The following is a 24,414-nucleotide window of genomic DNA, read 5'->3' on the forward strand; positions in this document are numbered from 1 at the left end:
GCACTTTTTTACACCTTAAACTCATGCATAATTGTATACAACCTGTTCTTTTTATATCCACAGATTCTGTACAGGGCCAGTTGTGATAGTCTGTTATATGCAACAATATATATAACATGTATAACATATATAACAATATAAAAGCTCTAGTTTTCATCATCCATCTTACAGAAATGCACATAAACATTTTTGGTTAATTAGTGTCTTAATAACGTCACGTACTGCGGCTCCAGAGGAGTAGTTGGTTGTATTCTTATGCTTTTATGAATTTCTCTGTCTAAGATGCATTCTATGGTTAATAAACAAAAAGGTCTCTAGAGTACAGTTACTTTCTCTTTTTACAGTTACTTTTTCTTCTTCCTCAGAAGGAGGGATCGTGGAAGAAATTGTAACGGTGAAAGTTACAATTCTTTGTTGATGTTTCCCCAGGGATGGCACCAGTCTTACAATACAGGCACAGGGCCACCAAGACTGAAGGCTTGGTTTCGTGGCTAATTGTCCTTGTATCAACACAAATTTTAAGAATTATTACAAGAATATGGCTTGTTTAAAAAAATAGGAAAGAACCAGAAGGAGATAAACTTTATCATCAACTATATTTTATTTAACTACTGCTTGAGCAGTGAAGCAGTTGGAGCTTGCATAAGGAAAACAATATTTTAGACAAGCCATGATAAATACCCATAACAAAATAGAAACCACTACATACCTGAAAAGGGATCACAATATTGATTGTCTCACCCACTTTCTTCACCAGCGTCTGTCTGAGATGGCGTGGCAGCCAGATTTTGGGACGCTCTGCAGTTAAGGATTAGTATGTTAAACGTAAAGCTTTTTGTTATTTGGAATATTACTTATAGGAGAGATAAGACAAAACACCAAAGAGCAGAGGCTTGAACTCTTGCAAACATAAAATAATTGAGGAAAGACTGTTTATGCAGTTAGGGGAACAGACAGTTCTCTAAATGTATTGATGCCTACTGGATACAAATTAAGTAGCAAATCTCAGTTAGGTCTTTGCAGGTTCCATTGACAGCAGGACTTGTGAAGATGTATTGCATCCAAAATGCAAGATTTCACTGAATGTGAGTCTTCTGCACGGGCTTCATTTCTTTGCAGAGCTTTGTCAGAGCAGTAGAGGGGACAGGACAAAGGGTATATTGGGGTAAAATAGTGGTTAGGGATTATGATTAATCTGTTGCTATATTAATACTACAGCTCCTTATAAACTGCCATTTGGAGATGTTTACGGACATGTTCAGAGAGTGGTACAATCACTGGATTTTCTTTTCCTCTCTATGGTCATTCAATTATAAACCTTTTGTTGGGGTGGGAGGAGTGGAGTATCAGAGTAGAGTATCAGTTCACTTTCCACTAGCAAAAGCAGATTTTAGCACTCTCTCTCATAGCAGCTCTTAGCGCTATGCTCTTTCTTCTAGTCTCTGCTTTCTCCCCCTCACTGGGAGGCTTTCTGTGTTCTCTCTGTGTCCCTTATTCTTTCCTCAGGCCTTTATAAAAATAATTTCTTAAACTACAATTGGAGTGTCTGTTTTTGAAATTGGTTTTGGTTTTGAAATGCATTACAGTTTTGTTTCGTTTTTACTAGGTCCTCTTACTGTTAGTAAGGCTCTGGCAGACACTTCATGTGAGTCAAAATTGGTGAATTCACTATTAGCAGCTATTGATATCTTTTGGACTCCAGTCAAATGAATTATAATCTGCTGCTGTTGGGTGATATATAGGATGTTAATTAATAACCTAGGACAATCAAACACAAATAACTGCTTTTATTTAAAGAATCCCTCATCTCTTATCCCATGCAATGTGATCGTTTTGCATTATTATAACAGCTCTTCCAACAGAAAAGTAAATCTGAAAAATTGTTTCTCTTCAGTGCTGCGAGTACTATTTCAGGAGGTGGAATTTATATAATTTTGAAAGTCAGAAGTGAGATTTGAAAGCAAGATTTTATTTTAAAAGCTACTCATTAGAAACATAAGACCTGAACAATATAATAATGTTCTCAACATCAGAAGATTTTGTGCTCACAATGGAACTGAAAGAGCCATTTGTTTGTTATACTCAGAAGAAGGTGTAGGCTTGTCAGCCCCAGAATTTTTTCTACTTTTTTTTTTCTTGTAAGGATTTTGACCAAAGGAGAAAGATGAGTGAGATTTACTCACTCTGGGTACTCACGCAAAATCTCTTGAACAGTAACAGGGTCTTTGATTATTGCTGCTCCACTCTCACCAGCGAGGTTTATAGCCTTTACACGAAAATGAAGTTTGTCGCCTGTGACCAGGTCTTTAATCAGTGCGGTTGTACGCTCAGTTAGGCCAGGAAGAGCTGGAATCCAGTCTGTAGCTGCAAGGACAGGGTATGCATAGTATAAGAATTTATTAACATTCCAAACTGATACCTTGTCTATTATTGAAAGTAAATTTGTGTTAGAGTAAAATGAATTTAACATGCAATATCAGACTTATAATAAAGTAAACTAAGCTGGAAAAAGAACTGTTTTTTCCCAAAAGTGTCTTTGCACATGCAGTTCAGGAGTATGTGAACTTTGCTTTATTCAAAATGGCTTAGGCTAAGGGTAGTTTCTTTGTCATTCTGTCTTATGTCTTCAGAGAGCTTAGAGCGGTGGAGTTTCTCTCTGTTTGTTTTCATTAGTGTGAAGGGGAGTGGAATACTTTGAAGGCATCTATAGCAAGCAAGTGAAGCCTTAATTTCATTTCTTCCTGGAGTAAGTGTATCTCTTGTGAGTGTCCAAATGGAATGGTGGGAGACACATATACTGAAAAGAGTAATAGAGCACATAACTGTTGAAATTTATTATCACTTTTTCATTCTGACCCTATAGAACAGAGTTCCTGGGGATTCTGTAGTTACTACAACAACGAAGAAGTGCTATTGATAAAATCATTTGTCTAGGATGAGGTCATAGGGATTCCAGTAATTCCATCATGGCGTCTCATTAAAGATTGGAAATTATTTCTGGATAAATTATACCCTGTAAAAAACCCTAGTGTAGGTTATAAGGTAATTTTTCGTAGTGACAGAGAAAAATATCATGATTATATGATTTAAAAGATTAAAGTTATGTGGTAGCATCACAGTAAGTTGAATGTTGTAGCTATGATGCAACTATATGTTCTGTTATCAGATTACAAGTATTAAATGGGACGAGGTGACAGTTGCTTGAAAATAACTGCAGTATTTGACTAATGATGTTACAGTCAGGTTATTGTGTTGGTTTTAGGGAATATGCAATTTATGAATGCTACAAAAGTATGGTAATAGTGACTATAGAACTACACTGGTATTTTTGTACTTTTCTGTATCAAAGTTTAAGATGATGATTGTGAAGACATTAAGTTTGATATGACTGTCATTGTGTTACAGTCATGTCATGGTAGGTCTGGTGGCTGAGAATTAAACTTTAATGGTACTGGATATTGTTATTTGTTGTGATACTGCAGTGGAACTATTGCAGTTGTAGTATAATGTTCAGTTGCTACTGCCTAGTGCTAGTTCTTACTTACATCCATCCTTGCAGTATTCCACAATATAGCCATCTAACCCCCCTGCTCCAATCCGTTCAGGGGGTCTCCACTTCAAAGCAACAGTGCTGTCAGAAACATCCTCCACTGTGAAGTGGGTTGGTTCACTCGGAGGAGCTATAAGGAAATACATAGAAATAATTTCTGAGATATAGCAAAGTAACTGTGATAATTTGAAGACTAGAAGTAGTGATTAATCGCTGAATTACATAGCACTATCTAATTTAATAAAATAAATTTAATTGAAGCACAGTCATAAATTGTAACACTTAATCCTTCATTCAATAGAAGTGCAACATAAGATTCCTTTAAGAGGGAGAGAACAAGAGGTCTAAATAGTAGTTCCCCTTCACAGATGTTTGGCACTGAAGATCAGGGGTTCGAACCCTGTCCGTGCCTCGGCAGCCCTGCACCAGCGGGAGTTACCCTTGATCATTTTTAGGGGGGCCGCGGCGGCTGGCGGAAAGGTCCCCCCCGCCCCGGGGGCAGCGGCTGCGCATGGTGGCAGAACGGCATGGTGGCCCGGCGGGTTGCGGGCGGGTTGCACGTGCCAGCTGGGGAAAGCAGCAGTGTTTTGGGGGCAGGTTTAGCTCGGTTGGTTAGAGCATGGTGTTGCTAATGCCAAGGTTGCGGGTTCAGTCCCCGTATGGGCTACACTGAGGGTTGGACTAGGTGATCTCCAGAGGTCCCTTCCAACCTTACCATTCTATGATTTGTTTGATTCTGTGCTCCCTTATGAATAAAAGCTGGTGAAAAAGGAAGAGTTATGGACTAACGAGTTAAGTTACCAGCAGAACATAACAGAAAAGTATCAAAATAAAAATGCATACAATTTGTATGCTGTACCTACAGCCTGAATGTAATTGGGGTGACAAAACTGGCATAGTCAGAGGACCAAATTCATCAGTGGCTATATTTGATGCACCACGTTTTCCTCTAACATTGTTGAAAATGACCAAAAGTTGTGACTACTTATTTATAAAGCATTAGATCCATTTTGTGCGTTTGTAATAGAGACATAAATGAGAAAAATATTTTGGAACCAAAAAAATCACTTTTTTTTTTGCATATAGCTATTTTGTATCTTTTGAGAAGAGGAGTCTCCTCACTCTTTTTAAATTCCATAGTTCAAAAGGGCCACCAGCCCTTCTTACACATGACTTGATAACTAATTTAAAAAATAAACAAGAAAAGCCCTTACTAGAGAATCCCACAGCCCAAATATGTGTAAATGCTACTGTCACATCATTGATTCCAAAAAAACAAACGAAAAGATAACTTGTTCAAAGTAATATTTGGAATGACTGGAACATAACATTTAGTTTATGTGGTATGCAAACAATGGTGTTAAAGAAATATATGTTTGACACGCTGTATGTGTATAAATATATATTCTAAACTGAACATTTTTGAATATACTTAACAGATTTTACATATTAGAAATATTTCATATACAATGTAAGTAAAATACAGTTTTATAAACTGTGCCACTCATGGAGACTGATCTTAGTTCCTGAAATTATTACAAAAAAATGTATCACCCAGTTTTATTTTTGTAGCTATGTCAAATTTTTTCATACTGAAATTGGAGCAAGGACTGTTAGCCACATACAGGAGGCAAAAGTAGTTGTGTGCATACACAACCGCAGAGTACACATTCAAAACCCCAAACCTCTTCTTTGAAGCAATAGTGTGAACTTAATCCTTAATCAAGTAATTCTCTGCCTATCCCATGAAAACTTTGGACCTTTTGGTTCAGTAGCTCCTCTGGATGGCTCCTGTTTGCCCTCTTTTGTTGCAGACCAGCTGTTGGGTGTTTGAAATCCAGGATTAGCAGTCCCTTCTTGCAGTTTATCCTTTCCTTCTGACTCGTTCACTGCATCATCTGCTTTTACATTATCTCCTTCCACAGGCTGTCCCCCTTCACTAATATTTGTAGATTTGGCAACTCTAGTCATTTTAATCTCCAGCTATTTGTATTTTTGTGGCTCTTCTTTTTAAAGCTCCTAGCAGGCAGGCTTCCTGAGGACTCTTTCGGTTTGCTTCTAGCTCACGAGCTATGAGAGACACTGACCACTGAGATGGGAAGGATTATTTATAGAAAACCATTCCTCAAATATTTTCTTAATCAGCTATCCTTTTAGCTGTGGAGGGGGCCAGGATTAAGGGAGTACTGGGTGGGATATTGTGATATTTGCACCCATAAGGGAATGGGGGAAGCTGAGAGGGACAGGGAAATTTCTGTCAATTAGTTCCCCTCCTTTCCAGACCCAGCTTAACTCACACACTTCTAATTATAACAACTAGAAATTCATCAGCAATTTCATGAAACTAGAACCTCTGTGCTTCTCACGAAGGGGAATGAGAGATGGGAAAGAGGAACATGACAAATGAAAAGCTTGGTTAATACCGAATATAGAGATGGGCAGCAGCATCATTTTTTAACATACTCATTTTGGGTATACGTACAGTTGAAGTCAGGAAGTGAAAATTGTTCTGTCTCTGTTTTGTCCTAGCAATAATATACAGTATGTGGTAAAACTCACCAATTGGCATGAAGGGTTGTGAGGCAGGGCTTGGCCGGGACATGCCAATAGAATTCACAGCATAAATCCGCATCTCATACACTACTCCTTCAATCATTCGCTTGGCTTCGTAGGAGAGCTCTTTTAAAAGGTCAAAATTCAGTCTCATCCATCGATAGCTCTTCTTCTTCTTCCTCTCTAAAATGTAGCCTGGAAAGAATATTGCTTATGGTGTAAAAGAATTGCAAATATTTCACACACAGGAGAAGATAAAATCACCTTTCTTCCATATCAAGAAAGAGCCAAGTATGATCCAGAATTATTGCACATAACTGAATTGTATGAAGCTTTGGTATTTTCCTCCAGTTTCCTCTTGTATTTTTTTCTTGCTATGTGACATTCTTGCATGAACAATTATACTTTTCATAGTGGAACCCATTTGAAATAGTCTTCAAGTGTCTGTTATTAGGTTTTAAGTATATTTTACATGTTATACAATAGTGTTACTCTAGATGCTTGCAAAATAGAGATACTAGTTGAACTGATATAAATCTTATCTGGTCTAAGTGCTGTCATTCACTCCTAATGGCAGAGAAATGAATGACACCCAGCAGTTCATCAGAAGGCCCTTATAGTGAAGGAGAAATTGCCTTAAATTGTGTTAGATAAGACATAAAGTTAAAAATATAATTTATTTCTTACATTCAGTTGCAACTCACTATTCTTACTATTGACTAATATAATCAATCCCAATGCAAAAAATTAGCCGGAAGAACAGTTTGACACTCCGTTTCGTTTTTTTGAAATGAGTTATCACACAGAACTTATGCTAGGTATCTCTGTCCATGCCCAAGTGCTGGCATCACGGAGTGCTCCCCACAACTGAGCCTAGACCCCTGCTGTTCTTCAGGCCTGGAGCAGAGTGGGTCCTGGACATGCACCATTTTTCTTGCTCTGGTTTCCTTGGGAAGGAAAGTGAACTGGCGTGATTATGGAGACCCAGGGTATTGGGATGCAAAGCAGAACGTATCTGTAGTATAGCTTCATGAAGTCTAGTACTAGAGTCTAGGTCCAGGTACATAGTACTAGTCCCCCCCCACATACACACACTGTACAGCAGTCCCCCTACTTCCTCGTCATGCGTAGCCTTTTCCACAGCACTATGTTATTTTTCAAAATGACGAAGCCAGGCTAGGTTATCAATTTTAAACATAAACTGCTCTTCTCTCCACACTGGGAACATTGTCTGTGATTCTTGATCTTTAATACGGAGGATAGGAAAAGTTTGTATTACGCTATTTTCCAGTGACCTGCTACTGATGATATGCTTGCATGTGATGCTTGTAGACTTCTTTTAAACAGATTTGTTTTGAAACATCAGAATCATCAGGAATTGCATGGTGAATTAGTGTAAATCACTATTCACTGTGTGTATGTCATTCATGTATGATATGCTTATCTCTACACCTAGTCCTCAAAGGATGTAAATCTGTAGTAATGATTTGCTAAGGTAATATAGATCTATAGCAAACAAATCATTAAGGCTTGTGAATTGAACTCTGTAGATCCGTGATCTAATCCCTGCTTTTGACAAAGGTTGTCTCTGTCAAACTTGCAGGTATCTCTTTGGTATTCCTGAGCAGTATGGTTTGCACTTACAGGATCTAAAGGGAGGTAGACAATGATAGGTAGAGTTGCTGACATGCTATAGGTACAGATATCCTACATCAACCTTTTCTGTCTATATTGAATTTCAGGAAGAGCATGGGTGTCCAAAGAATGTTTTGGGAAGTGGATGGCAAAAGTTCCTTTGAGCTGACAGGTTGTATCGTTGCTTCTATGCAGAAAGTTCCTCCTAGCTTGCATTTGTCTTATCTCCCCCTCCCCGCAATCTCTTTAGCATGCTTTTATAGCTTTGTTTGAATGGATAGCACAACATCTTGGCTATTGTTCATATACTTCATTCTATTTTATTCTACTATTCTATTTTATTCTATTGACATTAACAAAATCATACCTTGATGTTTTCCAAATTGTGTGTGTTTTCTAAACCTTTCAAAACATGTGTGCCCCAACAACTAGAAACAGCCAAATTATTTGCCTTGTCAAAGTACATTGGGAAGTTCTGGCTGTGGTAACACAACAGCTATTGATACATAGCTTAGTACGTTATAATTTATTAATTTCTTGCTTGCTTCCTCTCAGGACAGATGAAACCACAAAGGAGTGGCCCAGCAGTATCCTGCTAATTCCTGCACAGATAACTTCTATTGAATTAGATAAGGTTACTGGATTTGGAGTCTAGAGGATTTTTTCCCCTTAAATTGGCCAAGACCTTGCCTTATATATATTTTTTTTTTCCTTCCTGGGATTCCAGGCAGTTTTATTTAAGAAATATCATGCTTCCTTGATATTTATCACAGTATTGGCAATATTCTTGATCTTCTCTGTTCGTTTTCTGTACCAGATGATAATTTTGGCCTCTAGTACAGATTTTAAGGTTATAAAAGAGATTGAGAAGTGTTTTGTGACCTGTGGTATGTGGTTGGTTTGGGATGAAGTGGAATTATGAAGTAGTCTTCTAAAGGAAACATGCATTGTGGAGACTGCAGAAGACTAGAATTGATGACTAAAGTGGCCATTTCTCCATTTCAGTATTCCTAAGCAAGTTCAAAGGCCTGTACCCAGTCCTAAAATTTCAGTCTTGAAAGGGAATACTTAACTTTAGTTACTTTTGGTGTCATCTGCTTTGATACTTCCTATTTATTTTGGTACTTTTATCTAAGGGGAGAATTAACTCAGTTGCTGAAATATTTCTCTAATTTGAATGGAACAGGTAGGGGGCACTCTCTCCCTAAAATTGAAGGGCAAGAATATAAACAGTTTTGAAGGATTGATGTCTTAGAGCAGTTAGTTTCTGAAGGTCACCCTTCCTAGAGTAAATAAACTTATCAAGTCATTTTGAATCATTTTAAAGGTGCAACAAAAAATACAAGTGAGACTGCTGAGGACTTTGTATTTTAGTACTTCTTACCAAGCACTGGTTGCCCACCATCATATTTAGGGGGTTGCCACTGCACAGTACAGTAATCTTCTCCAATGTTGCTGATCTTGGGGGCTTCTGGAGGGTCAGGAACATCTGAAGAATATGTGAGAATGAATGCATTGAAATATTTTTTATTTAACATTTTTCCATATGGAATATCTAAATGGTCTCTTTAAAAAGAAATTAGATACCCTGAGGAATTTCCTAGTCAGCAGTATTAAAGACAGGACTTTTTCATCACCATGGTGCTTCTAAAGTGATGGTGCAGATTTGTCAGACTGCAACAGTAGATATACTATAAAATTAATTACTTAGTCCAGAGCTAATGCTGCTCTCTGATACTTCCAAATTAGGTTGCTTTTCCTTTACATAGTATTTGATTTTTCATATCTCTTGTTCTTCCCAGACATAGCCACCTCTTTGTAAAATGTAAGCTAATCAGCTCTATAATAATAGGGATAATTGGGATCCATTCATTCATGACGGACATGTATTTATGCTACAAATCAAAAAACAACAACAACAACAACAACAAAAACAGAGCCCAAATTAGTGAGAGACAACACTCATATTTCTTTCTATGTGGAGAGATCTTTTGCAATAAGTGAGTCCTATCTGATTTTATCTAATGAGAAATAAAATTTGACACGATGCTCATGGATCTTTTACCTAATACCGTAGGGCAAAACTATTGAGTATTTTAGAAAACAGCTCCACCTGTCCTCCAGGCAAATGAGAAGCCACAATTCACACTTGTTAGTAATTTGTTCTCAAATCTGTAACCAGAGGCTTGCTCCAGGGCTTACTACTTTGCCTAGAACAAACTTTATATATAGTATAATGGGTGCATGTCTCACATACTTTGTTACTTATGGAGATATCTGTAATAAATATATCCCGATTTAAGATTTATAAAACATGAAAACAAACTTAGTATTCATCTTCATGACTTCAAAAAGCAGTGAATTCCAAATTGTAATACTGTAGGTGAAAAGAATTTTCTTACATCATTTCTAAGTTTGTTCATAACCTAACCTTTTGTTGTACATGTGGCAGAATATAAAGATGTTAAATCCTATGAAAAAGTTTATTAAAATTATTGACTCAAAATTACATTCCCTTCCCGCTCCTCTGTGACTCACAGTTACAATATATTTATCTTATGTCAGAAACATTATATAACTCTTTATTCCATTAACCATTTACTACTTAAAAATGAAGTCATCTTTGTTTAAAAATAAAGCACAGCAACAAAATGACAAGAAGTCATTTCGTATCACAGACTAGCACGAAGAATACTCTTCAGAAGGGAATATTGTATATAAATGATAGAATCCCCTGAAACTGGAAAAATATCAAAAGAAGGTATATGGATTTATACTGGGAGTTGCTCTCTTTCCTTTTCACACAACAGGCACCTTGCTTCAGTTTTAGAGGTGATTGAATTCCACTGAACTCGAGAGATTTTCATGGCTTATTTATTTCCTTCCTTCACTTACCAATAACTTTGACTGTGATGTCAGCCTTATCTTCTCCCACTGGATTCTTAACTATAACCCTGTATACTCCCTCGTCCTCCTTTTCTGCTCCTTCAATGATGAAGACACAGTGGTCTTCATGCATCTCCACGCGAACTCTGCCTTCAGATTCGAACAGAAGCTGTGGGCAGGGAAAATAACAGGTTAAGTCATTTTAAGCTGTGCCAGGGACAGTATGATGAACCTGCATGTAACTAGTGATAAACTTCATAGCAGTATTACTGAAATTATTCAAAAGTTATAAATACAGTAGTTCAGGTTCTATTTATATCTAAAAGATGTAATATATTAACCACAGGGCTCAGAGAAAGTAAATGACTTTGGGGAAAATTGTCTTTGAAAGTCTTCAGGACCTTAAGTTCATTGATAATTACACATTCTTAGTTACATGTCAAAGAAGTTACTGAGTACTTCTGCAAATTCCTACATGGGATGACTGCTGTTATTAGTAGAGTTTCATGGAAAACAACTGGCTGCTAGATAAATGCAGGAAGTTTTGCAAATTCAATTTCAAATGGTTGAGAACAGTATATATATTTGGCATCAGCTAACGCTGATTTGGATGATTTATCAATACAATTAACCATATTTCTTTGTAACTGTTCATGGCAGCAGTGTGATTTCTATCACTCAAGACTGTTATGTAGGTTCTTGTTTTTTCTACTCCCCTTTGAGCTAAGAGGTCTCAACAGAATCGCCAGTACTTTGCTGTGTTTATAATGCCCTTCTTCTTTATCTGCCCTTGTATTTTTAGACTTGGAATAGGAACCACTCCAAACATATGTATAACAAGTACAACAGAATCCTAACTCTGATAAACACGCCTGTGTATTGCTGCATAATCAGCTGTAAACTACTTTTGTTTCTGCAAAAATAAAAAAATACGTATCATAAAAGGAGCTTGTTGGAAAACCATTCATCTTTTCCTACATACATAACATACTCTCTTGACCTGTTACCATCTTTACCTGTGTTCTCTGTGATTTTGTCCAAGATTCACAAATACATTAAAAAAAACTATTTTGAGTCTTTATAATACAGCCACCAAAGGACAGTGATTAGAGCAAAACTTTATCAATGAGTATCTAACTCTGAAATTACTCACCAGATTTCTTGTGCCTGGTCAATGTGCTTGATAATAGCCATTGTGAGGCTGGATATTGGGCTTGATGTGATATTTACTTGATCGGTTTTAATATCTACCAACTTTTATATTATTTTCTTCTGAATAGGACCATTTAACTGGAAAAAAACTAAACATATTTGCGTGTCTGCATAAATAATAAAGAGCTTACCTTACTATCAGTATTTAAATCACTGCTGTTTTCTGAGAGAATCGTGGAATCATCATTGCTTAGGACGAGGTCGCTTTTCTATATAAGCAAAGAAACCACAGAAAGTCAGCTAAATCTTACTGAGCAGAGCAGTAAAGTTGTTTCTGCAAGACAGAGGAGAAGAATAAATAGGTATGTTGTGGGGGCTTGAATACAGAGTGAAGAGTGAAGGGCTAATGAGAGCAAGCAGTGCTGGGCAGGAAATCAACCAATATGAAATCAAAAAGCAGAAATGGAAATAGAGTTATCAGTGCAGTGAACTAAAGGAAGCATAAATCAGCAAAAACAAATTTACAGCTTCATAAACAAAGATGCCTGACTTCCTTGCAGAATTGTAACTAGCTATGAATCTGTGTCCTGTGGTAGCAGAGTTACTGACTTTGTGCAACTACAGAAACAAAGATTATTTCTTTCTGTAATAATGGAATTAAATCTATGAGAAGTTTTAATGCTCAGAAATACAGTCAGATCTGTAACACATGTCAAACAAAATATTTCATTAATATATTTTATTCTTCCTTCAAATCAAGCCTGTTTTCTTTCCCTCATCCTTCAGATCTCATGGCTAAAATAATAAGATGTAAGATTTGTCTGAAAACCAAAAATTTTACGTGACAGTCAGAAAAGCGTTTTTCGAGAGTCAGGCAAGTGTTTTGTGTTTGTTTCCATACCAATTCTGCATTGCAAAAGGAAGTCTTAAAGTGTTACTAAATATGCTCACCTGAACAACGAATGCTCCAGAATCATGAGGAAATGAAGTTGGAGAAGTAAATACAGTTGGCCATCTTATTTTTCTGTATCTATTCATTTTTTCATTTTGTCTATGGAAAGTGTAATGATGCTGTAGAATCTTATGCAAGTTGTTTCTGTGTTTTGTGCTAGTTAAAGCTAGTTAGAGCACGTGGCTGATGAGGAGTCGGGGTGCTTTGAGATTGCCAGAAAGGAAGTTCTCCTCGCTCTAGCTGGTAATTCTTTTCTTTGATGTTTTACAGTTACTCTGATAAGGTGAATAGAAGTGTCCTCTAAGTTTTCGGTATACTAGAGTTTTACCCTTCAGGCCCAGTGGTCTGTTAAGAATAATATTTCTTCACAAACTATAGAAAAGCCCTTGGGAAAAAATGAAAGAAACTGCCATCTCCAGAATATATTCATCCTCTCATCTCCTGAGGATTCCATTATTATGAAGCGGAAATAGAATAAACCTGTGAGATCCTTCTGTCTGAATGTATGTGTATCTACTATTCATTCCCTACTTTTGGAAGGGACAAAAAAGGGAACAATTCAGAAAAAAGCCAATTCAAGACGGCTCCTGCACAAACAGTTAAATCTCAAAGATTTCCTAGCTGCATTGCAGCTTTTTAATTTTTTTTAATTGAGTTTTAAAACTATTTTTAAATGGAGATGAAATACTGGTAGATAAGAATTGTAAATCTAAGTTAGATTTGAGGAAAAAAAAAATCCTGTTGTGACTTTCTTGCCTCAGCTTTTGTGTCAGACTACACATTACCTTGTTTACTTTCTGCCAGATGACAGTAGGTGTTGGATCTCCTGATATGGGAACATCCAATCTCAATTTGTTCCCAGCCACCACGACAATAGTGTCAGGGGACTGGCCCAGACAGTCAAGGTGGATTTTGGGAGGTTCTAGAAGGCAAAGGCAAAGAAAATAAATTTTAAATGTGGTTTGCATGTTTTGTATGAAAAGAAGCGAATACTCATGCATTACACTAAAAATGAAAATATTCTGTATTTTTTGCTATTGGAAATGTGTTTATTTGCATATAAAATAATGACTTGTTCTTACCTTCTCTTGGTACAAAATCAATCTTGACCTCTGGGGGAAAAAAAAGGGTGTGGGGGAGAAATAGATATGAAAACTGAGAATTTCTGTTTCATCTGCCCCTAAAATAATTTTTAAATTATTCAGTCATTAAGTATATATGATAGATAATGGATATAAATGAAGCACATAGTCCATGAAAATCAACAGATGAATGCAATGAACTGGGAGACAGACTTTGTAAAATAATATAATAATAACAACACAAAATATCAGACAAGGAAATGTAATATGTCTGTCTTCCAGTATCAGAAACGGGAATCCCCATGTCCTTTTCTGGTGAAACCATGGTTAGTTCCATCTTTTTGCCCCTCTGCAATTCCCATTATATATTCTAAGATAACTCACCCAAAAACTGAAGCTTGGCAGAAAGGTTGTAAGCAAATCCCTTGGGGATGAAGGAATAGTCAGCCTCATCACCTGGTGTTACATCCTCAATAGTTAGCTTATGGATTCTGGAAAACAGGAACAAATATGTTCGATTCCATTACGTTTCCAGGAGAAAAAGGGCTATTCCAAGAGATACTGTGTGGGCTATACTTTATGGAGAAACATTACAGTTTTGTCTCCCCTTTCCGCAACATCAAGTCAATAATCACTAGGGCTATGGACAGTGCTACTTTTAATAATCAAGTTGATCTCACTGTAATGTCTATGAGTGTATTTTTCTTGCCAAGAGAGATGCATTATGCTTCAAAGCTGAGCTAGCTTGAATACAGGAAGCAGTTTGTCTGCTTTAGCCCAGTCCCTTACCATTAGACCGGTTATTGTAACTTAGCTTACGGTTTAATCAGGTTGTAAACAAAGGAAACTCTGTGAAAAACAAGCCAAAGAATGATGCTCCATCCCTCTATTATTGTAAATTTAGAACAGAATACAGAAAAAAGAGTACCAAGGAGGAGTTTATATAATAGATGTAATCCCTGTGTACTGTATGAATCTTCTGTGTGTCAATTTACAATACTAGGCTTCTAAGGAACTTGAACACTACATTGTACAACTGTACATACATGAAAATTTATTTTAAAAAACAGTTTTTGTAAAGGGGCTTACGCATAAGTGCTGTCTTGATTTTATTAACTACTGCTGCTAATTTTAAAGTTATCAGCAATATATTTTCTAGATGATTTCAATACAAAAAAAGCTTGAAATCCAAGTGAAAACTGAGGATGAATTCTGCTAACATACCACTGATATTATACACGCGAAATGTACCAGCACAGAAAGACTCCACACATACCAACACAAAGTTGCATCTATATGTTGATTGTGTATGACTTAGCTCTAACTGGAGCCAAGACAAAATCTAGTTTTATATTCCTGTCCCATGGTATAACAACTTTTGTATTTTGTAATGCAATACCTAAACCTGTACATGCTTTCTGAAACATGACTGACCTGCCAATATGAGAGATCTTTATCCTTTCATCTGGAACCACCTCCTTTCCATTTTTCAACCAGATTCCTTTCACATTTTCATCAGAAACTTCACACTTGAAGACTGCTTGGTCACGTGCCTTTACTGTCAGATCCGCAATACTCTGGTAAACTTCCAGCTTTTTCTCTGATATTGTGGGAATAATTGATATATACATCAACAAATCAGAATAGATCTGTAAAGTAAACAGCTGGTATGACTTTACTGAGCAGAAAAACCTGGGGCTGAGCTTAAACAGCTAGGGCTGTTTGTGGAAAGGTGAAATGTGAAGGGAAATCCACAGCATACAGTGCTTTAACAGGACCAGTTAAGGCTAAACACCTGTTACTGTTGGGGTATCTGTTACATCCGGCACATGAGTCTGAGCTCTCCTTGAGGCCTGTATGATGAACCCTTTTGCATTTATTAAATCGTCTTTTTCCTTGGTATAAGGAATATCCTACCCCTGTGCAATAGCGTGGAGAAGGTTACCTTTAGCTTGCTTTCCTTTTTAGCTTCCCTGCTACTGTGATATTACCAATGCCTACCTTGTACAATTAGTTCTGCGACTGATTGCCCACCATTTGTCTTCACAGTGTAGTGTCCACTGTCCTCCTTGGTTGACTCATTAATAATTAGATACTGCTTTTTTCCATCTTTCTTAAATCGATATTTGAATGTTTCTTCCCGTGTCAGCTCAATTCCATCTTTTTCCCTGCAATACCAAATAATGTTGAGTCATTTTTCTGTAAACTTCAAGCTCTCTCTTCAGGGTGGAAGAGGAGGATTAAGAGTCAGCTCAGTGTTGCGAGAGATGAGAAGACACAATCTTTGATCATAGTATTTCAGGTTAGCAAAAAAGAGACCATTTCACAAATGTCAGTGGAACCAGAATTGCTAGGCAGCAGTATCCTACTAGCTTGCTAATTATTTTTCCACTAGATATTTGACTTCTAGTTCAAGAGAGTTCATTCAAAAATAATTACTTAATTGTTATTATTTATACGCTAGAGATACAGAGTAGGTTAAATACTGCGCAAGATGCAGTGATGATAAGAAAACTGGCCGGCAATGAATGTATTCTCTTAAGAGGTGCCATAAGGAAAACAGGACTTGCTGGAAAATGATTAAAAGTTTTAATATTCATGATGTGAATTGTTGTTGTTATAAATTCATGGTTTGTGGATGTCAGGAAAAAGTAAGATTTTAAATGGATTTAAATGAAGATTCATTTTGGATTTTTGTAGCCCTTTCCATTCAAGGATGTCAGTATTTTTAAGACATTACTAAATTAAGCTTCATCATCAGCCTGGGAGGAAATTTAATTATTGCAGTTTCCGGTCATTATGGAGGGAACCAAGCAGAGAGAATTCAAGCTATTTAGTCAAGGTCACACAGAAATATATATGACTTTATACAGCTCTCTCCTCTGTAATCTGCAAATAACATAAACAAATTACAAGAAAATAACTTGAAATTTCTTCAACTATTCATTTTTAGCATTTATATTTTTCATTATTATTTGAATAATGTGTTCTCAGGATAGCAAATTGGAATGCTACTTAGGGACTCATTAAAACACTATAGCTCTAATCTCCAAGTAGATACATGCAAGGAAACCTTTTGCCTATGTACGTGTCTGCTGAAGTAAATCACAAGATCAAAGCTTTAAACAGAAGGCAGGAATCCTAAAATTTGTGATTCAGATTCACGTTCTGCAACTTCGTTTCAAATTCATTTCAGAATACCTGCAGTTTGTGCCTTCTAGTCATTCCTCAAAGCACAGCTTATTGCAATTTACAGTTGGTTTAAAAAAACACTGGCCTTCCTTCCAGATAACAGGATTACAACCCTAGCTAGGGAGGAAATGGAATGCTTGTAACAGCCACATGAAACAGAGTGCTTAGTGTTATGCCAGGATAATGTTTCCTCTGACTTCAAAGTGACAAGAGTCTGAGGCCATGTGCAAGGTGTTCCCTTAGGCTGATATTCTTGTGGATTGAGATCAGTTCAATGCACAAACCTTTGCTGAACTGCTGAGAATGGACTGTAATCCAAAAGATCAACATGCTGGTGAGACAAAAGTAGGCACATGCATTGTGGGCTGGTGCTCCAAAAATGAATTTCTTTATTTATTTTCTGTTGATATGTTTTGATGAGGTTCTTTATTTATCTTTTGGTGATATGCTTTGACATGTTACTTATCAAAGATATTTGAATGTTTTGTTCATCCATTGATAACAAAGAGATTTACTGAAACCTTGTCTAAGTAATGAAAATAGATTATTTGCAGTGAGTAGTGTCTTAAATACCCAGGAAGAGAATAGTATATTTTACTTGTGTTGGTTTTAGCAACTAACACATTGCTGATGCTCTGTATAATAAGGAGAGCGTATGTAGAGGGATTTACTGACAGATAGTGGTATGGTAAACTGTAAACCTCAAGAGAGAACTTCCAGCTAGCTCCTGACATAAAATAACACATTGCTGCAGTGAAAAGTGAAAAACATCATGTTAAGTAATATAGCCCTGGGTAACTGGAGCAATGAAGCAGAAGAGAACTGTGAATAAGAGGAGGATTCTATAGAACTACAGAAACATTGGTTGAAAGGAACTTCCATAGATCATCTAGTCCAACCTCACACTTGAAGCAGAATTAGACCGGTACTAGGTCAGCCATGTTTCTGTCTACCAAAGTCCTGAACATTTGCAAGATCTAAGATACATTCTCAACTTTGCCATTCTACCTCTGTTCTCTATCTGCAAATGATTTCTTATTTCCTGTATGTATCATAAGGATAAATTAGTTAGTATCTTCTGAGATACCACTGACATTGGCATGGTGTATTAACAGGAACACACAGATTTATTATTGCTACATTACTATAGTTCAGTTAAAAATTTTCATTTGGAGCTGATTAGGTGGTATATCCAGCATCCAGAAATGGAAAAATCAAGTTCAGACTATATATTTCACTGCATTTTTTTTTCAAAAGTTGCATTATTTCCAAAACTATCTCAAGTTTAGAAATATCTGCTCCATAGCTCTGTGTAATAATCATACAAGGTCTTCCAGGTGATCACAAGAACATTCTTTCCTGATTACAGTAAGAGACCCACATGATGAAGTCTCCAATCCCTAGTCTGATGGCGCTGTCTAGGAGGCAGGAAGCTTTATATTTGTCTTTGGCAAGTCACATATTTGCTCCTATTCATGTGCTTGTTAGTTCATCTTTCACTTTTAAAGGGCCAAAGAACTGTAACGGGTGCCTTGAGTTAGTGCCTGTCACTTGGCTTGAGCTGCTGAGACATATGTCTTAATGAGACATAAAACTGAAATTCTTTCTGCATACCATGTTTCATATTTTCCCTGGATATTTACACTTTTCCCCCTTGTCCTTGCTGTCAAAGAACATTGATTGAGTCTCACATAATAAAAACAATGAAATACAGTGCATATCTGACTACTTAGTCTTCTGTTGCTATGCATTGAAGTCTTTCTCTACTGCATTTCAGGCAGAAACAGCTGCTGTTTTGCCTTTGTCAGGCCAAATGTCCATCCCACAGACAGCAGTTCTGTGAGATGTATGGCAGTGGTTCAAAGGCATAGGATCAAAGTGTGGCAGCTGCACTGTGTTCTGAGGGGGGGCAGATGCGGTTATCCCTGTCTCTTGTGACCAGGCATCTGTAAGCAGTCCTTGCACAACAGCGTGTGTGCACCCGTGGATGTGATTTTAATAGCCCATGCTCTGCATTAGCTATTGGGCTTTATTTAAATTCTCAGTTTCTTCCTCTGAGAGAGCAGATAAGAGAGTACTTTCCAGGACTGTAATGTGCATTGTGGGAATAGTTGATGACCATGTGGCTGAAGCTGTTAACAAGCACAAGAGGATTTCATCTGTTAGAGAAATTAAGTGAGAACAGTGTGCATAGGGACTGGTATGTGGACACTGCCTGCTGTGCCTGCCCAAGCAGTGTGAGCATTCGAGCTTCCCCTCCGCTGGAATGCCAAACAAAATAGACTCAGTGGACTCAGTATTTGTCATTTGAATCCTGCTTGCTGCGTATGCATAATGATTGGCTTTGCAGGATCAACATAATAGGTATGTTAAAATAAGTCAATGACCTTTCCTCTCCATCTCAAGAGACACCACCTTTTACCCAGGAAAAAAATACTTTTAAAAATCTCCCTGCAGTTGAGAACATCAGAAGATGCCCTAAAGTACAACAAGGTTATCACAATACAGATCTAATTAATTTGTGCAGTAGTTAGGCACTACTGTAAGACACTTAGAAATTTTTAAAACTAGGAGCTCAGTAGAGTCAGTGGCATCCCATAACCACAGAACAAGTAGTTCTGGAGGCACTATAAGATATCTACATTTACTCTTTTTTTATTTTTTCCTATAATGTTCTGTCCTCTCAGTTCCTCCTCAGTCTTTGACATGTAGGAGGAGATTCGATCTTTCTCTTTTTTCTGAAAGCAGGTGATGTGGGATGCCTTCATCATTTTTTTCCGGTCTTCTCGACAAACTTTGGTCCTAGAATGTCCCATAGAGGGTTACAGTCTGATTTTTTCTTTTCCTATTTCCTTACCATTTCACAGTTGCTCCTTCTTCAGATACTTCACACTCAAACTCCACTCTCTCTCCAACCATCACCATCTGGTCCTCCAGTGGGTGGGTGATCAGGATTGGAGGTTCTGGAAATGGAGAAGCCTTCGTTAAAAACAATACTCTGAAAGACTAAACACCAGACGTAGACCTCATCCGCTCTACCTGCATTCCACAGGATGAACTCCTCGCAAAATATATGCTGATACCCTCCAAGCTGGAATTTAAAATTTTCTATGCCAGATCACATTGTTGATGTTATCAACTGACCTTTCGAGTTTTGTTTCATGCAACAGAATACGAACAGAGGATTAAACAGTTTTCCTTTATATTCTTTGAAATCCTAAACCAGAGGCGTATCTTCCATACCACTAGATCTGCTTATAAAGCTTGAGGCACATGTTTATCTCAAGCAAAATCTAATTTTTAAAGTAAGTTTCTCACCCTATTTTTGAGAAAGCAAGAATCACTTTCCAAGTGAGAACTAATGATAATTATGACGATGTTGTTTTCACACGCTTTTTCAGTTACAGCAGGGAAAATCTTTTAGGAAAAATATTGCTGCAGTAGACAGTAGAATCTGCTTATATGTCCAAGAACTTCCTTTCCTATGAGATTAACTAATCCAAGAATAAAGAAGAAGGAGGTGACAGTAATTTAATACTAAATGCTGGGGAAGATCTCTTCCCTAACTTTTGCTGCCATTGCTCACCTTTTACAAATAATTCTGTGAAGCTCTTCTCCTCACCTACCACACATACGTATGCTGCATCATCAGCCAGAGAGCAGTGGTTTATGGTCAATATCCTCTTATTCCCAACAGCCTCAAATATATATCTGAAAAGAGAAGAAGAAAAGTAGAAGGAGAAGAAGAAGAAAAACAGAGAAGAAGAAAAGTTTCCCCTTTTTTCTGACATCAGTGAAAAGATTGGTTAAGATTCTAGCCCTATATCTCTGTCATGGCACAGTGGACAGCAGCAGTGTTTGAAAAACTAGGTCAGGAAATTATGGAGAAATCTTCATACAAATGAGGGAGACATCTGTGAGTAGTGTTAGAATGCTGGCTTCTCTGAATAGTTTTCTAACACACAGGTGTACAGCAAACTTGAATACCATTAAGAATGCCACATCATGGCTTCAGCACAAAATCACTGGGGTGTGGGTATATCCTATATCATGAGAAAGAAAGTCATCTTGACCCTGAGAAGCATATAGAAATAGCAAAATATAATACAAGACTTACTTGCTAAGTACGTAGATGTGAGCATTTAGTTCCATGTCCATATAAAGCACAGGAAAGAAAAAGAAACAGTGATGAGAACAGTAAACTGAGTATTTTCTCATTTTATTAGACTCAAAACCAAAGCACAATGTAGATTCTTTCTCAGGTCCTATTTATCCTCTTTTTTTTCTTTCTCTCCACTTCATCTAAGCTCTAGCACATTCCTTGTTTGATATCCGAGATTTCTGGTTTACCTGCCGCTCACTTGGATTTCCTGTCCATTCTTCAGCCATTTCACATCAGCATCTGGGTTGGCAACTTCAACCATTAATTTAATCTTCTGTCCCTTGTCCACTTGGTAAGCTGGATCCAGTTTCTTCAGGAATGCTATGATGAAGAATGGTTAAAAAAATACTTCCATCATTTCTATTCTTAACATTTTCTTACATCCTGTGTCAGGAAAAGAAATCTTTATTTCCTGTTGCTTATTCTCTTCAACCTTCCCCTCTTCCTGTTTCCCTGTTTTGCTCTTTTACCATTTTTCTGTCATCTTCATCTTATTCAGTGTTTTGTGATACTATAGCATAGGAGGAAAGACATGTGATGTTAACTAACATAAACAATTAAAATATTTGAACCTAGCACCTACATGAATATGTCCTTCAGCACTTCCTAAACAAGGTTTATAGTTAAGTGTGCCCATAAGGAAGTGATACTGATCCTCTTAGTACTAACTAAAAGGCAGTATACTTCAGACTTAAAAAAAAAAAATAAGTTAAAATGAGGTAGCTGATACTTGACAAGACTAGAAAAGGCACAAGAATCCCAAATGTATCATACTGCGCTTGTTTCTGAGAAATCTTCCCAATGGAAATAAAATTGTTTAAATGCGTCATTGATGCCTAACATGTCAAACAAGTTTTTTTTCCTTTTTCTCTTTTTAACTAGCAAAATTATTATCAGGCAGAGAATTTCCGGAGTTTAGGACTAAGATAGCCCAGAGCACTGAGCATAGCTTTGTTATTTGGCAATCCACCAAAATTAAACTGTACCACTCATATTTATCATATTCTTGTATCTCACTGCTGTCCAACTGATGTTAATACATGAAGAGTCCACAAACAATAAATGAACACATTTATTTGGAAGAAGTATAGCTCACTAACCTGTACTTTTTTTCTCTTCCTTCTTTATACGTTTGAGACGTTTCAGCATCCCACGCAAATCCGTGATACCATACTGAAAAGCAATTTTCTCATATTCTGAAGGAGGCGCCTTCCTCAGGATTTCCCAGACATCAACATCAGGCTGGGATTCAGTTTTTGCTTCACTTTCGGCAAAAAAGGATTAGAATATCAATAGTGATAGAATAGGGATTAGAAATTCAGTAGTGACAACTGAGATGAGTTCAAAACAGCCATTAACTACCTATTGACTTGATGAAGCTGTTTCTTGATTAAGGTTTCAGCAGTCTAAGTTATTATTGTATTAGTAGTTAAAATAAATGAAACAGGGGACTAATTTTTCTTGAATGTGTACATACAGCTATTAAAATACAATCCTGCCTGTAAGAGTTTACCATCTAATAGCCAAAGCAAATAAATAGTAACTCCTTTTTAACAATGGGTAATGGAAACACAGGGAGACTGGTTTTCCTGGATGGTCATACACAAAATGTGGCAAAGCAAGGAACTGAACCAATATCCTGAGAATGCCTTAAATACAAAGTAATCTGCTTGTTTTAATAAGAAAGAAGTCATTTTCTACTCCAGGCATTTTATCTGTACACTAAAATGAATCACAAGTTATTAAAAATATCTGGCCTATTGTAAAGGCAAATGTGGGCTATAGTCAGCTATAAAACATAAAGACACTTAGATTGCTGGGTCCTGGCACACAAGAAGACATTTACAATGAACTACTTAATTCATATGACTAGTGATTATAGCAGAATTAATCTTTGGCTTAGCAAAACCAAGTGAAAATTAGGTTGTATGGTTTGGAAAAGGCATTCTTTTCATGTCATCATACCTTTTTATTTAAAAATTTACAAGTACGAAATAGAAATTGGTGAAACCTTACCGATTTACTGAGCGCAGGAAGCTGCTGGACTCGAGAATGATGCAGAAAAACATTTGGAAAAACATACAGCATCCCAATGGAAAGAAAGAGAGCATCATGTGTTAATACAAAAAAGACATCAGTGTCATCTTCACCTTTAGCAGAACAAGCCTGTGCTTCAGTAGCAGGGAGATGAAGGAGCTCTTGCACTGAAATATGCTTAAGAAAAATGCTCTTCCCTGGTGAAATCAAACTCACTTCCATACTTTGTAGAGTTCCACTATGTAATTTATATGATAAACCTAAGCACTTCAGCTTGTTCCTAATTATAGGTGATGGCTGTACAGGGAATAAGTAGCCCTACTTTGCCATGTCTTCATGGAGCTGTTGCCTGTTATAGCTTGTATTTTGGTAAAAAGAGAAAGGATGTAGTCAGTTCCTCAATGTAATATGGAGGGTCCAGCAACTCTGAAGGATGTGACATTTTCCTAAGACTTTCTTTAGGTAAAGGAACTCCCAATGAGTATTGTTCCTGACATAACCATGACCAAGCAGATTCCAGTGCAACAGAATATGCCCATGAAATGAAGCCATGTTCAGTGGTAAAGTCCAATAGGCAGGGAAGCTATGCAGTGAGTAACTCAAGAAAATTGGAGGATTGTGGGCTGTATTTTCATTTTCAGGAAAAGAATAATGCTATTAGTCTGGGAGAAATATTACTACTTCAACAAATCATGACTGGACTTTGGACAGCAGGTATAACCAAACATTTCTAGTACTCTTGTGTTTGCCCAAAAAGGGCTTGCTTCTAACAGGAGGACTGTGATTATTATAGTATTGCAGTCAAGGCTTGGGATTTCCAACATCCATGTACCTCTTGTAAAAGAGTGAGGAGACAAGGGGATTTCAGCTCAGTGAGTTTGAGCTGAAGTACAGCATAAAATGTCTTACATCTCTGGGATGGTTTAGCATTCAGTAAGCACTCACTGGTCTGATGGGTGTGTTTGAAGGTTGGACTTCTTGCAGCAAGTGCAGCCTATTGAGTATTCGCTTATCCAAACAGCGCATCAACATCAACCAAAAATTTAATCAGAATTCCTATTCTTTGTCTTTCTGTCACTTACTTGGAACAGCTATAAATGGTTTGTAGTTTTGCCTGGCTGAAGACAGGACAGCTAACCTGATTTGCTAAATAGACTAAGATTTTTGAACGTATACACAGCTACTTGGTCTGGTTGCCCTGATCTTATCAAGA

General features: G+C 37.1%; 1 protein-coding gene across 1 annotated transcript in view; it reads right to left on the reverse strand.

Moving 5' to 3' along the window:
- Positions 1 to 24,414, reverse strand: part of MYBPC3 (myosin binding protein C3) — a 64,833-nt gene that overhangs the window by 17,131 nt on the left and 23,288 nt on the right. Inside the window, exons 10-27 of the mRNA XM_062576446.1 lie at positions 23,181 to 23,204; positions 22,265 to 22,428; positions 21,353 to 21,485; positions 21,120 to 21,122; positions 20,589 to 20,713; positions 19,860 to 19,965; positions 15,812 to 15,978; positions 15,245 to 15,410; positions 14,195 to 14,301; positions 13,811 to 13,840; positions 13,514 to 13,650; positions 11,968 to 12,045; positions 10,634 to 10,793; positions 9,123 to 9,227; positions 6,110 to 6,298; positions 3,546 to 3,680; positions 2,197 to 2,364; positions 710 to 798 (exon numbers count right to left, since the gene is read on the reverse strand). Coding sequence (XP_062432430.1) covers positions 710 to 798; positions 2,197 to 2,364; positions 3,546 to 3,680; positions 6,110 to 6,298; positions 9,123 to 9,227; positions 10,634 to 10,793; positions 11,968 to 12,045; positions 13,514 to 13,650; positions 13,811 to 13,840; positions 14,195 to 14,301; positions 15,245 to 15,410; positions 15,812 to 15,978; positions 19,860 to 19,965; positions 20,589 to 20,713; positions 21,120 to 21,122; positions 21,353 to 21,485; positions 22,265 to 22,428; positions 23,181 to 23,204 — 2,086 coding nt within the window. The remainder of the gene's footprint in view (positions 1 to 709; positions 799 to 2,196; positions 2,365 to 3,545; positions 3,681 to 6,109; positions 6,299 to 9,122; positions 9,228 to 10,633; positions 10,794 to 11,967; positions 12,046 to 13,513; positions 13,651 to 13,810; positions 13,841 to 14,194; positions 14,302 to 15,244; positions 15,411 to 15,811; positions 15,979 to 19,859; positions 19,966 to 20,588; positions 20,714 to 21,119; positions 21,123 to 21,352; positions 21,486 to 22,264; positions 22,429 to 23,180; positions 23,205 to 24,414) is intronic.

This window comes from Rhea pennata, chromosome 5 (genome assembly GCF_028389875.1).
Source record: "Rhea pennata isolate bPtePen1 chromosome 5, bPtePen1.pri, whole genome shotgun sequence".
NCBI lineage: Eukaryota > Metazoa > Chordata > Aves > Rheiformes > Rheidae > Rhea > Rhea pennata.